The sequence below is a fragment of the Petaurus breviceps genome, unplaced genomic scaffold, assembly GCF_028583685.1.
Source record: "Petaurus breviceps papuanus isolate PSGF00001 unplaced genomic scaffold, PetGlider_PUasm1.0 213, whole genome shotgun sequence".
Taxonomy (NCBI): domain Eukaryota; kingdom Metazoa; phylum Chordata; class Mammalia; order Diprotodontia; family Petauridae; genus Petaurus; species Petaurus breviceps.
This window is the reverse complement of record NW_027185860.1, coordinates 3,383,045-3,410,386: the sequence shown is the minus strand read 5'-3', so window position 1 is coordinate 3,410,386 and position 27,342 is coordinate 3,383,045. Positions and strand designations below refer to the sequence as shown.

The window sequence follows — 27,342 nt, the reverse complement described above, 5'->3', positions numbered from 1 at the left end:
ATAGATAGATAGATAGATAGATAGATAGATAGATAGATAGATAGATAAATAGATATCCTTTTCTCCATTCATCACTGAGTGTGTAACTCAGTGACTCCAGCCCATGTTCCACCTGGGATCAAATATAAGCTCATCCATTTGAAACTTTAAGTTCTTCATAACCCATCCTGTTTCTGTAGGGATCATATATTCCTCTAATTTCTTACAGTTCAGTCTTCTTGGCCTACTTAGCTTTGCTCAGACATGTCATTCCATCTCTCATTTTTATGCCTTTTCCTTGCCCTCCCCCCCTTTCCAATGTTCTTTCTCCTTACCTTTGTCTCTAAGAATCCCTGGCTTCCTTTAAGGCTAAGCTTAATATATGAGACCTTTCCAGGTTCCCTTAGCTTCTGATGCCATTCCCTGTTTTCCATCCACTCTGTATGCATTTTGAATCCTCCTGTTTTATACGTATTATGTCTTTGAAGGCAGGTCCTGTTTTTGCTTTTTTCTCTGTATTCCCAGGACTTACCAGTTACTGTCACAGAGTAAACACTTAATAAGTGCTTACTGGCTGATTTATTTCCTTGATTTGTGAATTCCAACTCACCAGGCCTCTAAGATCTTCTGAGTTCCAAAGCCTTCTTGGCTCTTGTATATTTAAATACGTACAGTCCTAAATGCCTTCCTTCCCTGCCCTCCTACCTACATTATAGTGGCATGACTGATACTGGCACCTCTTTCCTTGTATCCATATTTGAGTCAATAAAAGTATATTTTAAATAATTATATATAAAAGAATATATAAATTTAGAAATTCATAATCAAGGTAAGATAATTAGATGTGAGAATAAAAGAAAATCATTCCAGAGAAGGTAATATTTAACCTTACTGGTCTATCTACCTATTTTTTCCTTAGGGCTATCATGATTTTTAATCAGCTGGGAGTATCCATTTCCTTCTCAACTCATTCTGTCCCATCCCCCTCTCATTAAAATGGTGTCCGTCCATCTGAGTTCTATGGATAGAGTTATTTAGTCATCTTAAAATGCTAGTCAGGCTCCTCTATAATACTTCATTGTGAAAGGCACATGATAACCAAGGAACCAAGTATGTGTTCCTACCTCTGGAGTTTAATTGATGAATTTATTCAACCTGTTGGCTGATTTCTTCTTGAAGGGGCAGCGGTGGTAAGGGGGAAAGGAGTATGTCAGCACGCCCACCACAACTCCTATTGCTATTCTCCGAGAAAGACATTTACCAACACAGAACATCAACATTTTACATCTAAACAGAAAACAAGTAAATTCTCATCACCTCAAAAGTCAGAATTTTATTTATTTATTGATGATTATTTAATCAATTTTTAAAAACTTAGTATTACTTTGAAATCTGAAAGTTTTACCTTAACATAGTTATTTAGCTTCATCAAGTAGAATAAAGTAAGTTGTGTCAAATGATATAAATGATAATACTTCTTCTTATATCAAAATCCTTATTCTTTGAGCAAGCACTTTATCAAGAGGCTAAGCAAACACAGCAGCTTTTGAAGCATTTGAAGAGCCATTGAATTTAAGAGACTTCATACCTTCTTCCTTTTAATCTTTTGATTACAAGCCTCTTGCAGAACATGGCATCTCTAGGTAGATCATCAAATACTGCTATGAATTTATTAATTACTGTATCGGCAAGCACCCCAGCGTCCCCAGGGTGGCTGCCAACACAGGTTCTTAGATCTGCTTTTCTAAAGGAAAGCAACTCAAAATGGGTTAACAATCTTGCTTTAATCAATCAAGCATATGATTTACCTAGTTCAGGGAAACAGGTCAGCACCTCAAACTTCAGAGTATACAGACAGAAACATTTCAAGCAGACTGGCCTCCAGCTGTCCAACCATTACATCCATACCAAATCACATTTACCAGAGAGGGAAACATCAACATCTGGGTTTTTCAAAGCCCGGGGGCTCTCAACAGCTGGCCAGAGTCTTGTCTGGTCAAATCACACAACACTTCTCAAAGTGAGCCCCAAAGCAAAACCTCCCATCAGGGATTATATAGCTCTCTCCTGGGTCAGAGAATGTAACTACCCTCTTGACCCACTGCCCAATCACAAAGCACCAAGATGTGGGCGTTCCTGAAAAACAAGCCTCCCACCACAGGCTCCAGGTGCACTTAACCTAGGGGCAGGGAAGATCTTAAAAATTTACATTCCTATAACAGTTACTCAAGCCTACTAATAGATGTAGTGAATGTTTAGGAGTCTTCTGAATTTTAAGAAATATAAATCATAACATTTAAAAAAGATTTCTTGTTTGATATCTCATAACTTGATTTTTCTTTTTAATGACTATAAAGAAACTTCTGGTTTTTCCTTTCTTCTATTTTCCCCAAAATAATCAAGTTAAAATTTAAGATCAGATTTATTCATCACCTTCTGGTTCTCAAGAAGTACATCTCTTATGTGATACTTTTCCTGATCCTCCAGGTCCCCCAATTTACTTTCTATTTATTATACACTTATAAAAATTTTATACTTTATTTTCCCCCAATTACATGTTAAAACCTTTTTTTATCATTTTTCTAAGATTTTAGTTCCAAATTCTATCACTCCCTCTTTCCCTTCCCCCATGACTGAAATGGTATGAAGTCTGATATAGTTTGTACATGTGCAATGATATAAAACATTTCCATATTAATCATTTTGTACAAGAAGACTTGAATTTTAAAAAAGAAAGGAAGGAAGAAGAGGAAAAATAACATGCTTCAGTCTGTATTTAGACAGTATCAATTCTTTCTCTGGAAGCAGATAGGGTACTTCATCATGAGTCCTTTGGGATTGTCTCAGATAATTATATTGCTGAGATTAGCTAAGTCATTCACAGTTCTTCATCATACAATATTGCAACCATATACAAAGTTCTCTTCGTTCTGCTCACTTCACTTTGCATTCATGTCATGTAAGTCTTTCCAGGTTTTTCTGAAGTCATCCTGCTTGTCATTTCTTTTACAGCACAATAACATTCCATTACAATCACATCCCGCACCATTTGTTTAGCCATTCCTCAGTTGATGGGCTTCCATCCGATGTCCAATTTTTAACCACCACAAAAAGAACTACTGTAAATATTTGTGTGCAAATAGGTTCTTCCTTCCTGCCCCCTTTTTTATGTCTTTGGGATATAGAACTAGCAGCCATAATACTGAATCAAAGGGATCACAATTTTATAGCCTTTTGCTCTCCAGAAGAGTTGAATCAGTTCATAAATCCGCCAACAGTTGCCTTAGTTTCTCAGGTTTCCAACATCCCCTCCAACATTTATCATTTTTTCATATTAGCTTAGAGTTGTTTTAATTTGCATTACTCTAATCAATAGTGATTTAGAGAATTTTTTAACATGATTATAAACATCTTTGATTTCTTCTTCTGAAAACTGCCTTTTCATATCCAATGACCATTTATCGGTTGGGGAATGACTTGTATTTTTATAAATTTGACTCACTTCTCTATATATTTGAAAAATGAAACCTTTATTGGAGCTTCTTGTTGTAATTCTTTCCCCCAGTTTTCTGCTTTCCTTTTCATTTTGGTCACATTGGTTTTGTTTCTACAAAAACTTTTAAATTTTACATAATCAAAATCATCTATTTTACTTTTATATTATATATTTATATTTGTTTCATCCTAAATTTTTCCCTTATCCATAGATCTGACAGGTAAACTATTTTATACTCTCCTAATTTGCTTATGCTGTTAGATGTTATAAATAAATCATGTATTCATTTTGAGCTTATCTTGGTATACGATGTAAGGTGTTGATCTATACCTAGTTTCTACCATACTGTTTTCCAATTTTCTCAGCAGTTTTTTATCACATTGTGAGTTCTAATCCCAAAAGCTGAGTTGTTTGGGTTTATCAAACACTAGGTTACTATCGTCATTTACTACTGTGTCTTGTGTACCCAATCTGTTCCACTGATCCACCATCTGTCTCTTTGGGATTTGTTCTGTGAAATTTGGACTCAATGAAAAGGCTGAGGACCTAGAGGGCCACATGTGGCCTCAAAGCCACAGATTCCTCACCCCTGGTCTATACCTTGTTTGTGCCATAGTGTTTTCTAGTTTTCCCAGCAGTTTTGTCAAATAATGAGTTTTTGTTCCAAAAGCTTCTATCTTTGGGTTAATCATATACTAGAGTACTGTGGTCATTTACTGTAACATATTTTGTACCTAATCTATTTCACTGATCCACCACTCTTGTTTCTTAGCCAGTACCAGATTGTTGTAATAATTACTGCTTTATTTATTTATTTTTTTTTAAAAGCCATCGGGGTTAAGTTACTTGCTCAAGGTTACACGGCCAGTTATTTCTGGGTGTGGTGCTGAGTATCTGAGCCCAGATTTGATCCGCAGGTAATCCTGACACTGGAGCCGGTGTTCTTACTTGCCATGCTACCTGGCCACCCCTTATGAAGTTTTCTTTTTTCTTCTTTTTTTTTTTCCTTTTGGAGGGCAATTGGGGTTAAGTAACTTGCCCAAGGTTTCATGGCTAGTGTTTGTGTGGGTGTTAAGTGTCTGAGGCCGGAACCGAACACTGGTTTTCCTGACTCCAGGGCTGGTGCTTTACTCACTGCACCATAGCTGCCCCTAATTACTGCTTTATAATACAGTTTGAGATCTCATATGGCTAGACCCACCCCCTTTCACATTTTTTTCATTGATTCCCTTGATAACCTTGAGTTTTTCTTCAGATGATTTTTTTGGTAGCTCTTTAAAAATAATTTTTGATAGTTTGATTGGTATAGTATTGAAGAAATATATTAATGCAGGTAGAATTGTCATTTTTCATTATATTGGCTTGGCATACCCATAAACAATTTATTTTTTGATGACTTCCACAACGGTAATAAGAATGTTTGGAAGAGCAGTAGATTTGGGAAGAAAGACTCCTGCTACTACTTTCACAAGCACCTAAACCTTACTGACATGGAGGACCCAATAAAATTTAACAAATTTGCTAAGTGCTGGTTATACAAATGAGAAAAAGAAAGATAGTTCCCTCCCTCAAGGAATTTACAGACGACAACACATCAGATTATCATTTGAAGATCAATTTTATCAATGAACTTTGCCACCAATAAAGTGGCACAGTAAAAAAAGTTAGTACATAGCATTTCTCCCATTCCCCAAAGTCTGTCACACATACTTCTAGAAGTACATAAAGAGTCCAGGGGAAAGTGAACTCAGACTTGGAGAGCACATGTGGCAAATGGTTAACTCACAATTCCCAGCTGTTAGAAGTTCTTTTCTCTTATTCATTGAATGCTCAGGAAGTCCCCATTAAGCAGTGTAGTTTCTTCCCTGGAATCTTGTAAAGCTTTCTGTCTATATCCAATCTGCCCTTAGTTCATCTTAGGACAGCTGTAGGACACTGATGGGAAAATAGGAATTCCAAAATCCTCCAGATACTTTGCAGCTCAGTGCCCCTCTAGCTAAATCAGCCAGTAGAAGAGGGCAGAGAGTAGAGACAAGACTGAAGTTGAACCCTTTCCACCCCCCTGCCCCACTCCCAGCAGCAGTTCCTTTTTAAGAAGTTTTAAATGGGGGGCGGCCAGGTAGCACAGTAAGTAAGAGCACCGGCTCTAGTGTTGGGACGACCTGGAGATCAAATCCCGGGCTCAGACACTCAGCACCACACCCAGAAATAACTGGCCATATAACCTTGAGCAAGTTACTTAACCCCAATTGCTAAAAAAAAAAAAAAAAAAAAAAAAAGAAGAAGTTGTTTTAAATGGAATACCGACTTTTCTCCAATTTCTGGTATTCTCCCATTTCAGCCATCTCAGTACTTTTATGCAAGATCCAGAGAATATGATGAAATACCTTAGCAACCTGGAACAGACTTCCTATTATGACATAATAAAATCGCTGTCAAAGACTTTTTCACACTTAGTTTAATGCCTATGATTGATGGAACTTTTTAAAACTTTCAGTGGGGTCGAGTTGAGTAAATAAATCAAACCTACCCTTATATTGATTTGTCCTTTATGACTGTGTTAAATAATGCATTTAATTTCTCAGGCTAATCCCAGTAATCTAAATAATCTGTTAGCTAATCCCTTATTTCAGTGTTCACAAATACTGTAGTGTTACAGATACTGAACACCCTTATCATTCCGTAAGAGGTTTGATGGAAGTAACTTATGAAGTAGGAGTGAGGGACAGAAGCTAAATTCTTTTTTTCATTATTCTTTTCATTCATTCAGGCATGCTTTACTCACTGTGTTCCCTTTTGAAAAAAAAAATTAGCTATATATACCTACACCTCTATTGCAGGGAAAATTTAATGACAGCATCATTTAATGACAACAGGATGCTCAGGTCTAAACCATCTTTTAATAGCCTTCATGTTCTTTGTTTTCAACTCATTAGTCATTGTCATTATCAATCTGATTCACAGTTGACTTCAATAAAGCTACTTCAGGATAACGTCTATATATGATTGGCTTTTCTTTTTCTTTAGCTATACAAGGATATGCAGGTGTGCCCAGAACTTCAGTATACTAGATGTGAGAGGGAGTGACTTTTTTTAAGGTCATTTTATGTATATGTATATGTGTATATATATTTATATATGTATATATTTATGTATTTATATTTATTTATACAGATTTATATTTAGAGTGAGAAACTACCTTATATATCATCTACAACAATCCCATCATTTTATAAATGGGGAAACAGGCCCAGAAAAGTTATCACTTGGGCATGGTTACACAGGAAAGCCAAGATTCAAAACTAAATTCTCTGACTTCAAATCTAGTGCTCTGTCTACATTGTTTAGTTATCTTCATTTATATTAAGAAAATAAAAACATGTATCTAATGGGTACTTTGACAAAGATGTGTAAAATCGCAATTTTAATTTGTTGTTTTTGTGTTTGAGTACTTAGCAGTTTTTGGTATAATAAATATGCATCAGTACCTGTTACAAAGACTTGGTATATAAAATATAGCTATTGAAGTCTTTGGGAAATCAAATTATGACAAATTTAAATTAAATTTAATTAATAATTAAATTAGTATTTAATTATTATATAATTATATTATCTATATTTATATAATTATTTTATCATATATTTATATATTATTATATAATTTGTATTATAATTATATAAAACTAAAATTTAATAATTTAATTATGTTCTAAGATAGCAATATCAGAAACTGGTAGAATATAAGCTCCTTGAGGGCAAGGTAATGTTTTGTTTTATCTTTTTATCTTCCACCCCTACTACAGTTCAGATAATGTTATTAAGAACAATAATAGTTGACATTGATATAGCACCTAAAAATTTAAAAAATACTTTATTTGTATTGTTTCATTGGATCCTCTTATCAGCCTTGTAAAGTATCTACCACAGGTAGTTTATTTATTCCTTCTATGAGAAAAGTGAGGTTTAAAGTGGTTAAGTAACTTGTGCATGGTTACACAACTAGTTTCAGAAGTGGTTTTGAATTAAGTTCTTGCTTCCAAGTCAATATCCACCATGCCGCACTGCCTCAGGAGAATGGAGAAAATATGAACTATGTTGTGTATTTTAATAACATTGTATGAATTCATGTTAAAAATCAAATTAAGTTCCTTAATACATTATAAATTCAAAATTGTTCTGGATACTGATGAACAGAAATATGGAGGCCATCAGAGAGTGGACCATGATACAGATTTCATTTCTGAGTCTTTTGGACACAATGGGCGTCCCTGTTCTCTTCTGGTGAGTATTATTTCACAAAACATATTTTCTTTTTGTCTTTGGGAGGTTCTTGAATCTTTAAATTGATGGCGATATTGAGCATAACAAAAAAGGCTACATTTTTTACATTTAACAAATTAAAATTTTAAATCGGTTCCAGAGTATTTCCGTAACATGAAGAACCTAGGAAGCATTAAATCATGTGAATAAGTCCTATTTTGTGTTTCTCCTTGTCACTCATAATCACAAATCAGTTCTTGTGATCTTGCTTTAAACTTCTTTGGACCCTGATGTTCCTTGTATATAAATAGGAGTTGCTTATAAAGTTTATGTTATTACTATTTTTCTTTGTAAAATGTGAATTTTTTTGTCAAAATATTTATCACATGAGCAGTTTTTAAGTGTCTGCGTAGACTTTATGTCCTCTGTTTTGCTCCACAATTTACTAGGACTACCTTTTTCTAGGGAGTAAGTATTTCAAGTGTTCTGTGCTTTGGAAAGCACTAAAATAATCATGATAAACTTATGAGATGAAATCAGAGATTTGGGAAATTTCTGCCTTTGGAATAATTTTCAGTTTCATTTGGAGTCTAGTTCTGCACTCATCCATATCTCAGAATTTTCTGCTCCTCTTAGCTGACTGATATAATTCATCTCTTTTTGAATCAAGAAGAACACAGATGCTTAGTGGGAAAGTATCTGCTTGTCTTTATTGATTAGACTATGACAGGTCTTGGTTTATAGAGTTATTTCACTTTCATGGTTAATAACAGTGTGGCAGTCTTATAATTTATAAGAATTTAATTTGTATGACCCTTTACATTTCCTTAAATCTAATTCACAGACTTGGGACTAAGGATTCTCAGCAGAAATTAATTGAAAATGGGTGTGAAAACTTCAGTGACATTCTTATACTCTCCCACCTGCTCCATCCCTTAATTCACCCCAAATCGCTAGTGTTGATGTCTCAGAGCTCCCTCAAGTTTGTTTCCTGTTATATTGAAGAGAAGGGCAGTAATAATGAAAAAATGAGATTATTGATAATGAGTGAGGTTGGATTCTGTGAAAAGTATATATGCTATAGGATGTTAAGATGACCTCAAGATAGAAGTAAAAAAAAATTTAAAAACTCTGTGTGGGGGGGCTGAAAATACAAAGACAAAAATGAAACAAACTGTTCTCAGAGAACCTACATTCTGTCAAATCCTGGCTTGACAGAAACTGCTGGATATTACTCAGCTAAAAGGAAAAAAAGGACATGGCCAGTAAGGTGGCAGAATAGTCACTTTCCTCAAACTCCTTCAATCCCAAAACCTCAAAAGAAAGGAATTATGGGCCAGATATCAAATAATTACAGCTGACTCTACAAAATAAAAGTACAGAATTCCCACACTAGGTAAAAACCACACGAATAACTACTACTTCAGAGAATTTTAGTACTTTGATCTCTCATTTAAAGCCCCTGCACTTACAGATTTACAAAGCATCCAAGTTGGGGGACCCCCCAAAGTCTATCCAAATTAGAGTTCTTTAGGCTTTTTCTTTTTAAATAATTCTTTTCTCTTTTAGGTTTTAATCTCAAGAAATCTTACAAAGTACATTAACTATATGTTAGAAGGAAGGAAGAAAAACCAATCCATTGACTTAAGAAATGAAAAAGTACTTATTAAGCACTTACTATATGTAAAATACCGTGTTACATGCTACGGACATAGAAAAGCAAGAGAGCACCTTCTTTCAAGGAGCTCACATTCTGAGAGGGAAAGACAATTAAAGGAGGTTTCAGCTGCAGGTCACATGCCAAGGCCTCAAAGTCCTCAAGACTGAACAACAAAAATGAGGGTAATAGTTCTTTAATGTCGGTCCATTTCTGATGTTGAGCCATCTGACAGTGCCGAAGACTTTGGTGATGAGAACTCTATTTTCTGGATTTTAAGAACCTGTGTTTGCTGAAGAAGGGGAGGCTGCAGCCCTTGCAAAGGCAGTTGCCAGGTGGTGTCTACACAAATGTAGATTTCCTTGAGTGGGGCTGTAGTTCCCTGGCTGGAGACTAGACTTATTTTTTGGAGGATATTGCTTTTCTCAAGGCTCTTGAACTCTGGATCTTGGAGTGTCTCTTACAGAATGTGAAGATAGTAATCAGGTGGTAAAAGAACTGAATGAAAATTAAATGATAAAATCATTCAGCAAGAATTTATTAAGCATCTTACTGGTCAGTAAGACTGACCAAATTGTCGTCTGAACTTAGGGACGGAGGTAGAAAGAAATCGGTCACTTCACAAGTGGGAGGAGCTAAGAACCACTCACAGGAGCAATTCCACATGTGTACATCTGTATACAGCATGTGCTGTACACCTTTTTTGTCAGGCAGGAAAGCAAATTTAGAAAGAACAAAAGTTTGATGATGTCAGCCTTCCTCACTGTTGTGAATAACTGTTTGTATGACCCTAAAGCATATTTTTCAGAAAGTATCGGAGTTTTCTTTGTTCCTTGTGTTACCAAAAGATCTTTGCACCCAGTTAAAACAACACAAGCAGTTAACAGCAGTGATGACCAGCTCCCCCCTCCCCCCCCCCCCAAGTGATTTAGCTCATTCAGGAAACACGAAGTATGCTGCATCTAAATGCGCCCTTTATCACATAGGGTTGTGTTACAGTAAGAGGAATGCTACATCATAGGGACAAGTGGGATGGAACAGAGTTCTCTTCTTTTATTTTGTTCTTTGTCACCATGTGTTGTATAGGGAATTGCTCATTTAAATAACTAGGTTCCAGATGGGAAGATCACAGGTGGTAGGGTTGAAATAAGAGGGTACAAATGAACCAAGAAAGTACTGAAAGTCCCATTACTTCTTGCCAGATTTACTCAAGGAACAGCTCAAGGAATTGCTCAAGGAGCAATATGAGCTCAGGAATAAGTTTTCCTCTCATACACACACAGGGTAGTTGAACCCTGGAGTAATGAAATTCATCGTTACACAGTTTCAGCTATTCTGTGGACCCAGTCATATCACTTGAGCACAACAACCTCATACTATTTTGTTTTTATCAGACTTGTGCTGTCAGTAAAGTAGGGACTCTTTCCTCCTAATGCCAAGCTTTATAAAGGAATTCTACAATATCCATGAAACAGCAGTGAAAAAAGACCAAATGTACCTTTCTACTCTTGTGACATTTATGGCCATCCTAACTAGTATATATTTGCCAGGAATTTAATGTGCAATTTCAGTAATCCATAGGATCTGCTGAATAAGTTTCAAATCTCTGCTTTCAAAGATAGCAACAAACAGAGCTTGCAGGATTCTTAAAATAGCTTTCCATGCTGCAGCATCAGCAGGTAAAAGCTCTATTTTTCCCCCATTGGTCAAAAACGTGTAGCCAAGGGACTCAGTTTATGTTATAGACTCTCACTGAGGTCATAGTAATGATCAGAATGTTTTACAGAAGGTTAAAAAAAAAGTGATGCAGTATTGCTTAATCTTGTTGGAAAAAAAAAGTGGCAGTGCTTTTTTAGTATGCTCATTTCTTTGAGCTTCAGTAACAGTATTATATTGGGGACCAAGGTGCTGGGAAGAATTCTCCTCTCCTACTTAACACAAACTTAGAAACCTAGCATAAGAGCAGAATTGCAGCTTAGAAATGTAAAATCCCTGACAGAAAAGGGAACATAGATAAATGTATCCAAAGTTTTCCTAAGTAGGTAGTTGCTAGTAGTTGCTTCATTGCTGTAGTGAATAAAGTGAGCCCTTTATAATGAAAATATGAGCAAAGTAATGGGATTATCACTAATTATTTGCTATTTAGACCCACTGCCAGTTACCATTTGGTCAATTAATTATCCCCACTTTGCTTTTGGGACTTTCAAGTAAACTGTAGTACAATTATCTTTTTGATAAGCTGCTTGGCATAGTTATTTAATTTTTGTAACTTAGTGTAAAAGTTCTGCTTCTTTAAAAACAAAACAAAACCTAACATTGGAGAATACTTTTTTTTAAAGATCCTTTAAAAAGAAAATAAACAGTAATAATAAAATACTTAAAACTTATTCAGATTGTTTCCTGTTTTAATCCTTTTTAATAATCTAAATTAGATGAAAGAATATACATACATAGGAGACAAAATTAGAGTAAAAATTAAAATAGTTCAAATAATAATATTTGTACCAGGAAAAGTATAATTCATTGAAAATCCTTTCTTTTTTTTCCCCAAAATATTAGCAAAATAAAATTTGGCAGAAATGTATAGAGAGTTTCTCATTAAATTTAATATAGTAAAAACTAGGTTATAATTTTTAGCTTTCTTGAAAGTGGCTCATTTTCAACTTCGACATGGAGCTGCACAATTACCAATGATATATTTTTAAAGGTTTTCAAATTTTGATAACTTTTAAAAAATGCTTGACTTTAATTGAAATTCAAGTAGCAATTGTTATATAACAATTTTAAATTTATTATACATTTATTTTTCCCAAATCTGCCATTTTGAAACCTGTTTTAGGCCTAATGGTTCCAGATACTCAAATTAACTATATTTCCTGTTGTTCCTTTCCAGGGACATGGGATATTAAGTAGGAGCTCTACATCACAAAAATTTTAGGGGGAAATACTGTGTTGTGTGCATATGCCACAGTGTCATTGAGTGAAAACCAGCTGTGCTGTTCTCTTTTTTTAAAACTTGTATTAATGGGCTTTTTCTTTTTAAAAAAATGCTTCCGGGGGCAGCGAGGTGGCGAAGTGAGTAAAGCGCAGGCCCTGGAGTCAGGAAGACCCGGGTTCAGTTCTGGCCTCAGACACTTAACACCCACACATACACACACACAAAACTAGCCATGTAACCTTGGGCAAGTTGCTTAACCCCAATTGCCCTCCAAAAGGCAAAAAAAAAAAAATGCTGAACTTAAAAGAACACCAAATAAAATGAGCATTTCCATATACATAGTAGGAAAAAAAAGATTGTACATTAAACTACATATCTCTTATTATGTGCACCTTGCAGCACTTCTAAAGTATGTAATAAGTTCAGCTGTCCTGCTTGTCAGTGCTGCTTTCTGCCCTTCCTACTGTTCTTTCCCCCTGTTTCTAAAAAGAAGGATGTCTCAATGTTTCTCTTTTCATTCTTTTAGTTTGCTAATTCTGTTGCTGATAATTTATCCCTAACTGCCTCATCCTGCCACCTAGTGTACCACCACTGGAAAAAATAAAAGCAAAGCTTTTGTAATAAGTATGTCTTATCAAACAAAACAGATTTCCTTATTGTCTATGTCCAAAAATGTATGTTCTCCCTCTTCTGTATCTTGAATCCATTACATCTTTTACTGGAATGGATAGTATTCTTCATCATCAGTTGGAATTAGGTCATTTTAGCTGCTGTCTCTTTTTCCTTTCCCCCCCCTATAACTGTGTTGCTTTTTATTTTACATTCTGGTTCCAGATTATGAAAGACTTTTATGCCATCAGTCAAGCTCTCACCTGCTGAAATTGGGAGAATGTTTGGAAAACCAAACACAGGGAAAAACAAGGATTTCAATGTAGATATTTATCATAGTGAAGTCAACATTCTGCAGTTCTCTCTTTGCTTTACTGCATAGATTTTCAATAAACTTACTTTTACATATTAAATTACAAATAGATTAATGGTGCATTGATTGGACAGTCAGACCTAGGCTTATATCCTGCCTCTTGGACATAGCTTCTCAGTGCCCCCCAGGCAATTATCTAAGAGTCTTTAAATTGCTGGAGTGTTGCTAATCTGCATTGATAGACTGTTAAAAGTGCCAATGAAATCACAGGTCTAGTAAAAAAAAAAAATAGTACTACTAATAAGGAATTAGGTAACATCCAGGTCCAGTAAACAGTTCATATCCCTTACTACCTAGGTCACTTAGTGGATTGATCCCTGGCCCTTGAGTCAGGAACATGTTCTAACTTTGTGACCCTGGACAAATCACTTTACCCTCCATTTGTAAAATGAACTGGAGAAGGAAATACAAATCATTTCAGTATCTTTGCCAAGAATACCCCATTTGGGGACATGAAGAATTGGACACAATTGAACAACAGCAAAATTACTTGCTCAGCTGCATAAAATGTCATTTTACCAAAAAAATAAGAATTTCATATGAAATGCTGGAGTGTTGATTAAAATTTCCTATTTTTATAAGGCAAATCCCATGAAATAGATGCTTGTGATTAATTAGAAAAATGGTTTAAGGCATACCACCTGGATTTAAAGGTGTGTTCCTCTTAGAATTCCTTTGATTGCATTCATTAAGCTCTTTCTCTTCAAAGGGAAAAAAAGTGAATATGCAACATTTTCATAAGTAATGCTCTCTAGGTGCAAAAGAAGTTGCAAAACATTGCTTTGTCACTGTTTACCGGAACAAAATGACATCATAGGCCTTAGGCAAGCTTTAATTCACAATACAATAATAATACAATTGTGTTTAAACATAATAAGAGTTCTTCATTTATCACTGTTCAAGTCAATATACCTCCGTGTTGTCTTTACACTGACAATTATAAATCATACAGAGCCCTCTAGTGGTAATGGTTTTAGAATGCTCTCATCAACATTAGACAAAGACTGGAAAAGTACTGTATACAGTTTAGATTACTCTGACTTTAAAGATTTAAAGATTTTAAATATGATTCATAAGAATTATTTGCCATAGCAATAGAGTGTTAGTGCTTTGGATTAAAAATCAAAAAGACTTAGGTTCAAAGGCTGCCACTGATATTATTTGGTATTTGACCATGGAAAGATTGATCAGCTTATCTAATCCTTAGTTTCCTCCAGTGTAAATTAAGAATAATGATACTTGGGGTGGCCAAGTAGCTCAGAGAGTAAGAGCAGCAGCTCCAGTGTCAGGATGACCTGGGGGTCGAATCCGGGCTGAGATACTTAGCACCCACCCAGAAACACCTGGCTGCGTAACCTTGAGCAAGTTACTGAATCCCAATTGCAAAAAAAAAAAAAAAAAAAAAAAAAAAGAATGATACTTGATGTCCTTAACTCTCAGAGTTGTTTTAAGGTTCAAATGATATGATGTAAAGATTTTTGCAAGTTTTAAAATAATATGTAAGTGGTAGCTAATAATAAATTATGGTTAGAAAGAAAAAAAAAGTGCCATAGGAAAACAGAAATTTGAATCATGCCATCAGACTTACCTTGAAGTCTATAGTATAAAACCCTCACATTTAATAGTTTTCATGAAATATACTGACAAGACTTTAATACCTTTTTTTCTTCTTTAAAATATTAGGTATACATTCCAAGCAGAGTGGGTCTTGTGCTTCAAAATGTGGATATGCCAAACTGAAGAAGACAGAATGTGCCAGCAGTGGATGCAGATACTTATTTTATGTTCCTGTATTTAGCATCAGAGAACTTTTATTTTGTAGGCTTTAAAAAATGTATGGCAAAAAATATTGGGAATTGAATATTAGTATGTACACATGAATATCAAATTTTCTTTTAAATACCCATTTCCAGGGCCATATAAATGACAAGTACAGAGAAAAAAATTAATTTTATGTTTCTGGTGTTCCCGTACTATCTTTTCAAACCCCTAAGTATAGTATTCTATAAGTTATATTTTAGTATTCTCTAAGTTATATTCTAAGTAGCTAGTATTCTCAAGTTATATTTTACATTTTATAAAAGCAAAATGTACTTTCATCTTTTTTTATTTCAGATTTGATTTATTCATTACATGTTATTATATTTTCCTAATGTAATGAGTATGCCAAATTTAAAAAAAATTGAACAAATAGTCTTATTTAAGTTTCTTTCACATTTGCAAAGAATTCAATGAATGAAAAGGTATCATGGTTGTTATACTGGTGAATTTCTAATAATGTTACGAATTTTTTCCAAAGATAACAGAATAGGTTCTCTTTGTAAAGGGAGTTATGATTTTAGCGTAACATTGTTTATTTCTCTCATTCACAAAGCATTCTTGTATCCTCTTCTCTTTGTTTTTCAAAGCCTTATTATGGTTGTGACATTTCAGAAAACTAGTTTGGTTTCCATTAGTAAATATTGCCCAAATAATTTCAGTCAGATTTGTCTTAATCTGTTATTACAGGGAATTAATTTATAATGAGTTTTAACATACTTGATATCAAAATATATTCATTTTCAGGGAATAATCACATAATTTATATGTATCAGTACCAGGCATTTGTAGCACAAGCTCCTAACAAATAGAATTTTGTTCAATGGCTCTTGTGCCCAAGATACTCTTACTGTTATAAAATCAATGATCTTTACAAAGATGTTTAATTCACAACTCTTTAAAAAAGAAAAAGATTACTGCTTCAGTACTTCAGAATTGGAATTCAAAATTCAGTACTTCAAAAGTAGGCTACAAATGTGACTTTTGATGCAGATTTCAACCCCTCTATGGCATGGTCAGTGTATCCATAATTTTTTAAAATATCACCAATTCTTTACATACCTTGTATGATACATTTTGATCACATGTTAACATTGTTGGCTTTTGCTTTTGTTTTTTCCTGAATCATTTGTAATTTATAGCAGCTATATGCAATTCTGATTTTTAATGGAAAAGACATATAGTACAATTTATTTTCTACTAACAAACTTTTGCATTAACTATCTTCCACATAATAAGCTTTCTTTTGTAAAGTGTGGAATGAATATGTATGAAAATATAAGGTTTATTTTGGATTTCTAAATCTAATTTTTTTTAACCCTAAGTAGGATAATAATTTGAATATATTTGAAGGATTATGGTACTGGGTGACAATTTTGCATGGTGGGAAACGTTAGATGGAAAGTCTTTTGTGATGCATTTCCCATTAAAAGGGGTTTATGAATATCCTAGCACTGTCATACATAATCTGTGGACTACAGCTATTAAAAATGAAGACACAGCACATCATCACATTTTTAAGTTTTCCAGTTTGCATTACCCTACCTTAGTTTTCATTATGCACAAAAATGTTACCTGACCATTTCTCTGTCATGGTAGCATATTTTAATATGAATATAGAATTGTTATTTGAGATTGTTATGGATATAGAATTATTATTTTGAAAATTATGACAAGGCAAAACCACCAGTGTAATTATGTGCTATATTTTCATTATATTGATCGATTTTTACAAGCATATTCTTTAGATTTCACTGGTTTACATTACAAGGTTCAACAAAATAATGTAAGCTAATTGCCCTTGTCAAGTTTTTGTCATAGAGGAACAATAAATGTGTGCTGCTAAGTAGGAACAACAAAATATATGCAAATAAACAAAATATTAAGAGTTTAAAATAAGGATGTTGTGGTTATTTATCTGTCTCTACTAAAAACCTTTACAAAGCATTCTAATGTTTGATGTCCAAACACTTTTTTCTGGATGCTTTTGGAATCATCTAATGAAAAATTCTCATTCCCCTTTAGTTGTCAAACATTTCTAATAAACACTAGAAATAATGGCAGATTCTTACTCTTTCAGCCTTGAATAATGGTTTTTCTTTTGCTTATTTTGTCAGTAACTAGTAGCCATGATGTCTTAGTGTGACTCTTTTCCAATACATCTTTTCAAAACAGGATTGCTTTTGTTTTATATTCTTATAAGAAAAAAAAAAAAGATGAATGGTCAAAAAGTTAATATGTTGACTTTTATGTTTTTATGAAGGAAAAGAATGTTGATCAGCATGTGAATGCTAATTACCATCTACGAACAATAACATTTAAAAATGAATGAAATATGCTTGATCTGTGTCTGTTCAGAAAAGCAAGGTGTTGGCGCAATTCAGAAAACCTAGTAGTTTATAATAATTGTTATTACATTTAATTAAATGTAAATGTTTTTTTCCAAAGGATGCCTTTTTCTCTTCAAATTTAAAATATTTTGGCAGTCTACATTCCTTTCCTATTTTTCTCAAGTCCTACAAATTTTAGATATTTTTGTTTCTATTTGCCCTGCTGTTTTTCAAAAGAATTAATGTATCTATCTTTACCGTAGCATAAATTATACAACCTCTTCTCAAACCTTTAAAAATAACTATTAGCCCTTGATCAATTCAGCTTTCAGTAAGAGTGAAAGGAACTTTTGTTCATATATGTGTTTTTCTGATTCCATAGGACCTCCTTAGCAATGACAAGGCAACATGTCACACATCAGGAGTTTACCTAGTGGTATGTGATACTATAGTAAGGAAGCTTCTGACCAGGGCATCCCTTCTTCAAATAATACAGAGGAGAGTGCAGGCAGATAGATATTCTAAGAAGCAGTGAGGTATATGTTTTCTTTAGTTTAATTTTCAACTTTAGGGCAAAGATCATTTTCTCTTCATCTATCTTCAAAAGTGGTGATGAAGCAAGGTAAAATGGTCTCATTGTCTTCACTACATGAAGCAAACCAAAGCATATGACATTAAATAGAAACTAAAACAGTGAATGAGATTTCCAGCTGAGCAATAGCTCATAGGGTCATGGTCTCCTAGGCTGCTTAGGTTTTTCCTAAGGTCTTGCCCTGTGCAGATTAGGTCTTTTTTTTTTTCCAAAAAGAATTGAATATATTGAAAACATTCTCACCCTTTGTAGCCCTAGGGCAATAATGGTCTAAATAGAAAAGCTGTTACAGAAGTGGTCACACCCTTGACAGAGTGTACTACTGAGGTGAATAATAAGACAGGAAAGCTGCCAACAGAATCAGTGCTATATATTTGCTGACCAATCCTTCCCCTGCCATACCCAAGTAAATATCATTTTGTTATCTGTGTTAAATCATCTTAGTGTCTCATTTTGTTCCAGTCCTGTAGCTGAACTAGCAGAATGCCTTGACTTGGTCCTGGCCTATAATGCCAGGCAACCCCAAACCATGTTTGCTTTGGCTTTTCTTTCATATGCTAGATAGCTATATTTGTTAAGAGTAGTGTATTTAATGAAAACAACAGTTATGTTATAAAATGAGAAATCATTGAATGACGATAAAGAAAATATTTTCATCAAGAGGAAGAGGAATGCAATGTCATATTCTTCATGATTCATTATTCACAATGTTACAGAATTACAGTGTATTTAAATAGTTCTAACTGAAACCTGCCTTGGAGAAAAAAATCACATGATTAATTTCCCTTAATGTTTCTTCTTTGTTGTCTTATTAATGGAGATTTGTAGCCAAGTGCTATAAAAACAGATTCATACTTCAGGACAGAATTCACTAATTAGGGGCATAGAAAGGCTTAATATGTAGTATTATGAATTAAGTAGAATTAAGAATATGTAGTATTATGAGTTCAGTAGAATGAAGAATGTGTAGTACAATGTATATATCTCAAGAATATAATATTACTTGTATAAGGCTTTTAATATTTAGGAAAGGCTATAAGGACAGGAATGCTTTCTTAGGAAAATGATATTTTTCTGGTTATGGTAATCCTAGGTATTGAAGAATGCTTCCTTTGAATGCTTTAGTTGTGATTATTTCAACCCTTTTTTTTCTCATTAGGTATCTCAGTTGTGTTTGTGGATGGCTGTTCTTTGCATTCCTTCGCTAGAGACTCTTTCACAGTGAAATTCTATTTATATAGAGATTATCCTAAAAAACACACTTTTCCAGAGGGTGAGTTTAGTCATATTTTTGAGTAATAATATAATAATGGTGTAATGGGAATGTAAATTTTTAAGATCTTCCCTGCCCCTGGGCTAAAGTGCACCTGGAGCCTGGGGTGGGAGGCTTGTTTTTCAGTAGATGCTTCTTGATTGGCCAGTGAGTCAATAAGGTTGTTACATTCTCTGAGCCAGGAGAAGGCTATATAAGCCCTGATGTGTAGCTTTGTTTTGGGGCTCACTTTGAGAAGTGTTCTGTGAGTTGATCAGATGAAACTCTGGAAAGCCGTTGTCCAGAGCCCCCTGGCTTTGAAACCCAGATGTTGTTTGGTATCGATGTAATGGTTGGACAGTTTGGAAATCTGTCTACTTGATCTGTTTCTGTCTTGATAATTCTGTCTGTATATTCTGAAGTTCAAGGTGCTGACCTTTTTCCCCTGAACTAGGTAAACGATACATATCTGACTGATTAAAGTAAGCTTGTTAACCCATTTTGAGTTGCTTTCCTTTATCGAAGCAGATCCAAGAACCTGTGGTGGCAGCGACCCTGGGGAGGCTTGGGGTGCTTGCTGCCACAAATGGCTAGCATTTTTATAGCAGTTTGTGTGAAATACTTAACAAATATCTTAGGTTATCCCCATAACTAGTATAGCATCTACAAGATGCTATTACTATCCCCTTTTTACAAATGAGAAAATTGAGGCAGATGGGTTAAGTGACTTGTCCAGAGGCACATAGCTAGTAATTGTCTGAGGTCAGATTTGAGCTCATACCTTCCTGACTCCAGGTTCAGCACTCTACCCACTGTACCACCTAGCTGGCTCAATTTTTTCTCATCTCACCTTTTTAGGAAGATAAAACTAGTACTACTGTTCAGGTTTGGGAACTAGAAACAATAACCTGAATTTTTGAAAACAAAAAAAAATTACTATAAAATGATGAGCTCTTCATGCCTATATTTGGGGTAGCAAAGATTTTTTTTCTAGTTACCAAGCATTTTTTTTCTTCCACCTCTCCTTGTCATCCAAGAAGAAAAAGACAAACCTTATGACAAATAAGCCTAATCAAACAAAACAAATTACTATATTGACCATGTCCAAAAATGTGACTGTAACTCAGCTTAATAGTCTATCTCCTCTTTGTCAGCAGAAGGACAGCATCCTTCCTCATGGGTTCTCTGTAATCATGATTGATCAGAGTTCTTAAGTGTTTTCAAATTGTTCATTTTTACAATGCTGCTTAACTGTATCAATTCATGTAAGTTTTCCTAGGTTCCTTTGAGACCATCTCTTTCTTCATTTCTTACAGTACAATAATATTGCATTTTATTCATATTCCCCAAATCAATGGACACCTGCTTGGTTTCTGTTTCTTTGTCATTGGGGGAAAACCCAACTACAGACATTTTTTGTATATATAGTACTTTTTCTTCTTCTTTCTTTGATCTTTTTGGAGTAATAGACTCAATAGTGGTATGCAGAGTTTGTTAACTTTGGGAGAATAATTCCAAATTTCTTTCCAGAATAGCTGTAAAAATTCACAGGTCCACCCAGCAAGGCATCAATTTGCATGTTTTCCCATACCCCTTCCACATTTGCCATTTTCCTTTTTTTGTTAACTTTGTCAAACTTATGGATACGAGTTGGAACCCCAATTATTTTGCGTTTTTCTAATTAACATTTTGGGGGCATTTTTTCTTAGGACTATAGATAATTGGATTGCTCTGGAGAACTGCCTATTCATATCCTTCAACTATTAATTGGGGTATGAAATATGATATGATATCAAATAATTTATATTTGGATCAGTTCCATGTAAACCTTGGAAATGAGACCTTTATCAGAGAAATTTGCTGTGGATTGTTTCCCCTGTTCACTGTTTTCATTCTAATCTCATCCATATTTGTTTGTGCAAAACCTTTTTCATTTTATATATTTCCCTGTGTTCCATCCTCTTGTACATTTCTATCTTCTCGTACCCTCTTTTTATAAAGAAGAAAAGTGAAATATTAGAGAACTATGCTCTACCCCATACTTGGTGGAAACAGCTTCCACTTCCTTCCCCCTTCTTCTCTGCCCATTATCCAAACCAAAATGAGAAGTTTTTATCCTTTTGAAACCACCTTCACAAACCCTCCTCTGAACATAAGCTTAGTATTGTTTTGTTTTATTTTTCATAACTAATCCTTCCTTCGATCTACCCTTCTTATTCCACCCTTTCCCCAATCCCTGATTCTGTTTCTTTGTTGAATACATGTTTACACCAAGCTCTTACTGTGTCTGTGAGTCTAGCCTGTGTTTCTTCTCTCCTTTTACAAGTTCAGATTAAAGTAAAGTTCCAAAGATACTCAGTTCCTTCAGGCCTTCCTGGTTTATATAGACTTCTACTTTTGCCTCCTGATATGTGAGATTTAAGTCCCACCATTCCTCTCTTTTTTCCTTCCCTAGTGTATCCATTTCTCCTCTCCCTTTCCTTTCTTCTCTGAAGACCATTGAAAAAGGAAAAAAAAAAACAATCACTCTCAGACCTTCTATCTTATTTGACTTCCTCCATGACCCTGAGGACATAATAGATTTTTAGGGGATGCTTGTACCAGTACCCATCCTGTTAGAAATCCTATTAGAAAGCCATGTTTGGCTTAGGACTTTCTATTAGTAGAAGATATTGAGAATTTGCTACTATCATTGAGGAAATCAAAGTGGTGATGTCCTTTAAACAAACTTGGCCTCCGTTCTTCCCTGTTGTCCTAGATTTTCCATTAATAAACTATCATCAGAAATTAACTATACATTTAGAAACATATGTCTGTGGATGTATCATGCATGTATGTAGTCTTAATTTCTTCATCTCCTGAAAAGCCCACATAAAAATCCCCAAGAATGTCATAGAGAAAATCCAGTTTCCAGGTCAAATAAAAAGACTATACTTTTTGATGTTCATTCTCTTAAATACACAATGTTACACTCTTTCCATTCCATATCCTTAAGATATCCAGACCTTTCTGTCTTCTCTGCTTCTGCAATCTCTGATCCAGAGATCCTTGCTCTGAAGGTCTTTATCCTGAGTAATGAGCATGCCTTATGGCCCATTATGCCTAGCCAAACCCAGCTATGCTTCACATTGTGCTGTGATGAACGCCCCCAGCTACTGTATTGCCATTCTTCCTGCCACCTCCCACATAAAACCAATATTGGCTTTGCTACTAGAAAGGTTACGTTGGATTTATTAACACTTCTATATCTCTATGCTCTATACCTTTGACTTCTGAGTCAAAAAACCTCCTCTGTTCATCAATCCCCCTATGGAATGAACACTCCTCAAGATCAAAGACTGATTGACTTTCGTATTTATAACCCCAGTGCTTGGCATAGTAAGTGATTAATAAATGCTATTTCAGTCATCCATTAAACATGATTATAGAGTTATTGACAAAGTTTGAATATTATAAATTTTATTTTAAAAAGGTTTAAAATTCTCAGAATATTGTTGATTTGATTTTTACATCCTCACAAAAAATTCTTTAGAAATGTATTTCCATTTTAATAATAATCAGTGAGAGACAGCTTTAAGCATGGGTTTTCAAAACTTCTATACATGGAAAAGTATTTGTACATATCAGATTATATCAAGTTAGGCCTATTTATATCTCTTACCAAATGCTAGCATCTCTGTTACCTCTTTCTAGGTGATTCCCTGTGAAAGGTAGAAAAATGATGCTAGTTTGAGGAGATGGCAAGGTTAATGAAGGATTTTTTTTAAGCCATAGGAAGATGAACATGTTTGTGTAGGCAGTACAGAAGTAGATAGAGCCTGAGGGGAAGAAGAGAGATAGGAAGGAAGGAAGGAATGGAGGGAGGAAAGGGGAGAGGCAATCGAAAGTACAAGTAGAGCAATTAACCTTGAATGGGAAAGGGCTACCTCATTCTGTGATAATAGAGTAAATGAGAAGGGAATAGGTGAAAATACAGAAAGTCTTTAAGGTACAGAGGAGGGAGGATGAAGGAGCACATATGCAGTTGACCCAATCTTTTCAGTAAAGTAGAAGACAAAGTAATTCATATTCAAGACAAGTCTGTCTCTTTTGGCCCCAAATTTTCAACTTACTATTAATTCCAGTATCTTTAGCAATGAGTTTCTATATTAATAAAATTGGGGTGCTTCCCTCTCCTCGAAGGGGGAGATCAAAAGAATCTTAGGAAAGTCTTGAGTCAGTTTAGGCCCTTTCTCTTATCCAATTACACTGCCCTAATTATTTAACTGTGCTTTATTCTGGCTTAAATTTTTTCCTTCATGACTTCCTCACTGTGCGACCAGAATGCATATGGAAAATGGCTAGTTCTTATTGTACACACACTACATTGAACAAACTGTTGGCCAGCACTAGTAAGAATCTTTTAAGACATTCAGAATCAAATTGTTTATCTTCAGGTACAAACATGAAAGCAATAAGATGCCTCTTAAACTCTGCATGTAGTTGGGTTTTTGTTTTATTTGTTTTTTCCCTCAGAGAATCCTGTTAGGTTGTTGTCTCTTTTGTCATGGAAACGTCGAGGATCTGTTTTCCTGGATTCTTACTTCTGAAAGTTATTCAATATAAATTATTGTTTGTTTCTTCAATTCAATTTAACAAACATTTATTGAGCTCATACTATGTGCAAGGTACTGGGCTAGGAATGAGGGATGCAAAGATTTCAATAAACATTTCAGACTGGATAAATGAATGAATTTTTTAAAAGCACTAAGTGTTTACTATATGCCATGCACTGTACTAAGAGCTGGGGATTATTTTTTTTAAACAAATACAAATCCCCTGCTTTTAAGGAACTTAGTTTCTACTAGAAGAAGAAACCACATATAGTGGAACAATGGCTAGGGAGGGATATAGTTTAACTTAAAAAGTTCTGGGGGGAGGGTGTTATGAATGGAATCATAGGGGAGTAGATAGAATCTTTCAGGAGCAATGAATCAATAAATGAAGTATTATACTAAGTGATTACTATATGTAAAGCACTGTGCTAAGTGATAGGTATACTAATAGGTAAGACAGTCCCTGCTCCCAAGGGGCTCATGTTCTAATGGGAGAGGTAACATGGAAGATTTTAGCTTCAAGTTAAATAAAAACGTCCCATGGTCCTTAGGATACAATAGCATAGCAGAAGTTAATGCCTCTTTTTTGATATCATTTCCAGGCGTTGGGAACATTCTGAAGTTAAAAAAAACCTATGGACATAAAGAAGAAAATACTTAGAAGTGACATAGTAACTATATTCGAGAATATGAAGACCTCGTGTGGGGGGAGGGAGGTTGTTTTGGGAGGGAGCAGGGAGACAATTACATCCTTGTTATTTTATTGGAAAATTAAAGAGGGTTACTTGATTTCTTTTGTGGTATAGGGATCAGGTGTCAGAACCATGGGACCATAAACTTTTGTTCTATATTATTATTTTATGGCTCATTATGTTGGATTATATGTGCCTAAGAGTAATAGTCACTTATTTTTGGTGATGTAGGTATGTGCATATAATTTTTAGTCAAATAATTTGCAATTATTGCTTTGGAATCAATAAGAAAGATGAATAAAAAAATAAAATGCTGGTTGAGGAAAGATGCAACAGTTTTAAGATAATCTTGTTGTCAACTTAAATTGGGAACTGTCCTACTGAGCATTACAGAGAACTTTTATCTTCTTGTTTTTGAGAATATATCCTAACCTGGAGATATCCCTAAATAATTTGTCCTCTCTCCCTGTCCACTCTCCACCCCCATTTCCAAAGAGTTCAAATTTGAAACTCAGAAATTAGATTCTTCAAGGAATGCGTAAAATGATAATAAAGCAGAGGCCCATTTATAATTTTTACAGAAATTAAGCAAGGTTTTAAAGCACTCAGTTTCTAGAATAAGATCTTTGACTTAAGACTGCAGCACACTGAGCTGTAGAAGAAAAAGCACCCATGCCTGGGAAGAACACCAAGGGGTTCCAGCATAAACAAAAAGAAACTAAGTGAAAGGACAATGACCACCACAACAACAAAATCTATAAATAAATCTACTCACACAGTATAGTTAGGTCCAGCTCTAAGCATTTTTCTGTTCACTCCTGGAGATCCATAGCAGCTCACAGCTAGACCGAAACTGGCAAAAACTGCTTTTGATCTAGCATTTGCAAGAGTTATAATGCAGAATAAAGGCTAAAGGAAAAGGTCACTCACTCTATGACGCTTTTGAAACCCAAATTGTTGTCTTCAAACAGCAAAGCCTGATGAAGGCTTGTGAGAGAAAACCCAGGTATGAGCAACTCAGAATTCTCAGATGACCCGAAACTCTTCTCCCTCCTGAGTTTTCACCTATGTAACATACCAGCCTCCACAGATTCACTTAAGGAGCCTGGAAAGCCATTACCAATCCTACACATGATCTTTAGAGTGCTAAGATCTGTTCTTTATAACTTGGCTTAGATATGGACTGCTCTTCCCCTTTAGTTCAGTTAACCTTTTATTTGCTAAATTATATTGTAAGGTAATAACAGTCTACTTCCAAGATACGAAAAAACCCAGGGGGCAGCCTCCAGTATATTCAATCTGAAGTGCTTGTAGGCTATTAATACAACAGATTAAAAACAAGAACCATCTTAAATCCACTCAAATGGAAGATAAAATTGAGATTCTGGAAATCATGGATAATGATTGCATAGAATAAGAAGACATAGGTCTTTGACCTGTATCAGTGGCGGTAGAGCACCTATCAATGAGAACATATCCATCAAAGTATAACTACAGACTAACATTATATTTGTTAGGTCCTCATGAATAGATAGATAGAAGCTGTTAATTTTTTAACAAGTAAACTCTTGAGAATTGTATGACTACTTTTTTGTTGTCGTTAAGTTAGGTTAACTTATGAGGAACCTAACCTCTATTCTAGTTACTCGCTTGGTCTTAGTAGACCTCTACCCTAAGACAAAATTTAGCTTCATTTTTTTTGTTCTCATGCAGAGGGTTAGAGTGGTTCACTACCAGCAGAACCAGGTAAGGTACTAGTGGCAGAACAGAGTATTAAGAAAAATCTGCTCAACTCCAGGAAGGAGACAGGAAAGAATCTTACCCTGAGGAGGTTCATTCTCAACCGCCTCTAGAATTGCAAGAAGGCCCAGAGAAAGGATATTTTAATGCACCTTCTAAAGGCTATCTATAGCTTCTCTGGATCTCTTTCTCTATGTGTTGCTCCCAAGAAGATTTGTGGAAGCAAATTTTGAAATCTATAATAGCTATACAGCATCACTCTACTCCTATCATTCTCTCAATTAATCAAGAGTCATATTTCCCTCCCAGTATGTAGCTCATGAAACAGGGCTATCCCTCTCCACCAATCCCTGATGGGGGTCATGTTATATACAGACTAATAAGAAAAATCTTCATGAACAGATAGAAGATGTTAATTTCATCACAAGTAATCTCTTGAGAATAATGTGACCAATTTTTTATAGCGACTATGACTTTTGGGATTCATTTTTTATATACATAGATCAATCCCTATATCCTCTTTCTTTAGGTTTTTTTTATCCTTATATTTTGCTTCCTGCAGATTGGTCAAATTGTTGTCACCTGAACATGCTATCATAACTCTTACTGTCATACCTTTTTTTGCCTTTTTGTCTTCTTAGATTTTTCTATCCTCTTTCCCCAGGTCCTTTCTACTTATCCAAATTCTAGTTATCTTTCAGAGGAGATCAATTCAAGTCTCATCTTCTTTATAGAAGAATACTCATGGCAGAGATATTTAGTCCCTGCATAATGTTACTGTTTTATATGGGGCCTTGTTCCTATTGAATAAGAGAAAACTTTACCTCTCACCTCTGTTTGCAAGCACTGAACAAGGACAAGTGCCATAAATGTATTAGTTTCTCAATATTTTTAAATGGATAGGTGATTTTTGTGTCCTATATATTACTATAACTGATTCAATTGATAGAAGAATCGTATTGATTTCATTTCTTAATAAAACTGGACATCTGTTACTTTACAATATAATTA

At 34.8% G+C, this 27,342-nt stretch overlaps 1 protein-coding gene across 1 annotated transcript in view; it reads left to right on the top strand.

Annotated features, from left to right (window-relative positions):
* Nucleotides 1–17,029, top strand: part of GBE1 (1,4-alpha-glucan branching enzyme 1) — a 272,631-nt gene extending 255,602 nt beyond the window's left edge. The window contains exons 15-16 of the mRNA XM_069093902.1: nucleotides 7,641–7,756; nucleotides 14,996–17,029. Of these exons, the coding sequence (XP_068950003.1) occupies nucleotides 7,641–7,756; nucleotides 14,996–15,052 (173 nt within the window). The 3' untranslated portion in view covers nucleotides 15,053–17,029. The remainder of the gene's footprint in view (nucleotides 1–7,640; nucleotides 7,757–14,995) is intronic.
* Nucleotides 17,030–27,342: the final 10,313 nt, after the last annotated feature.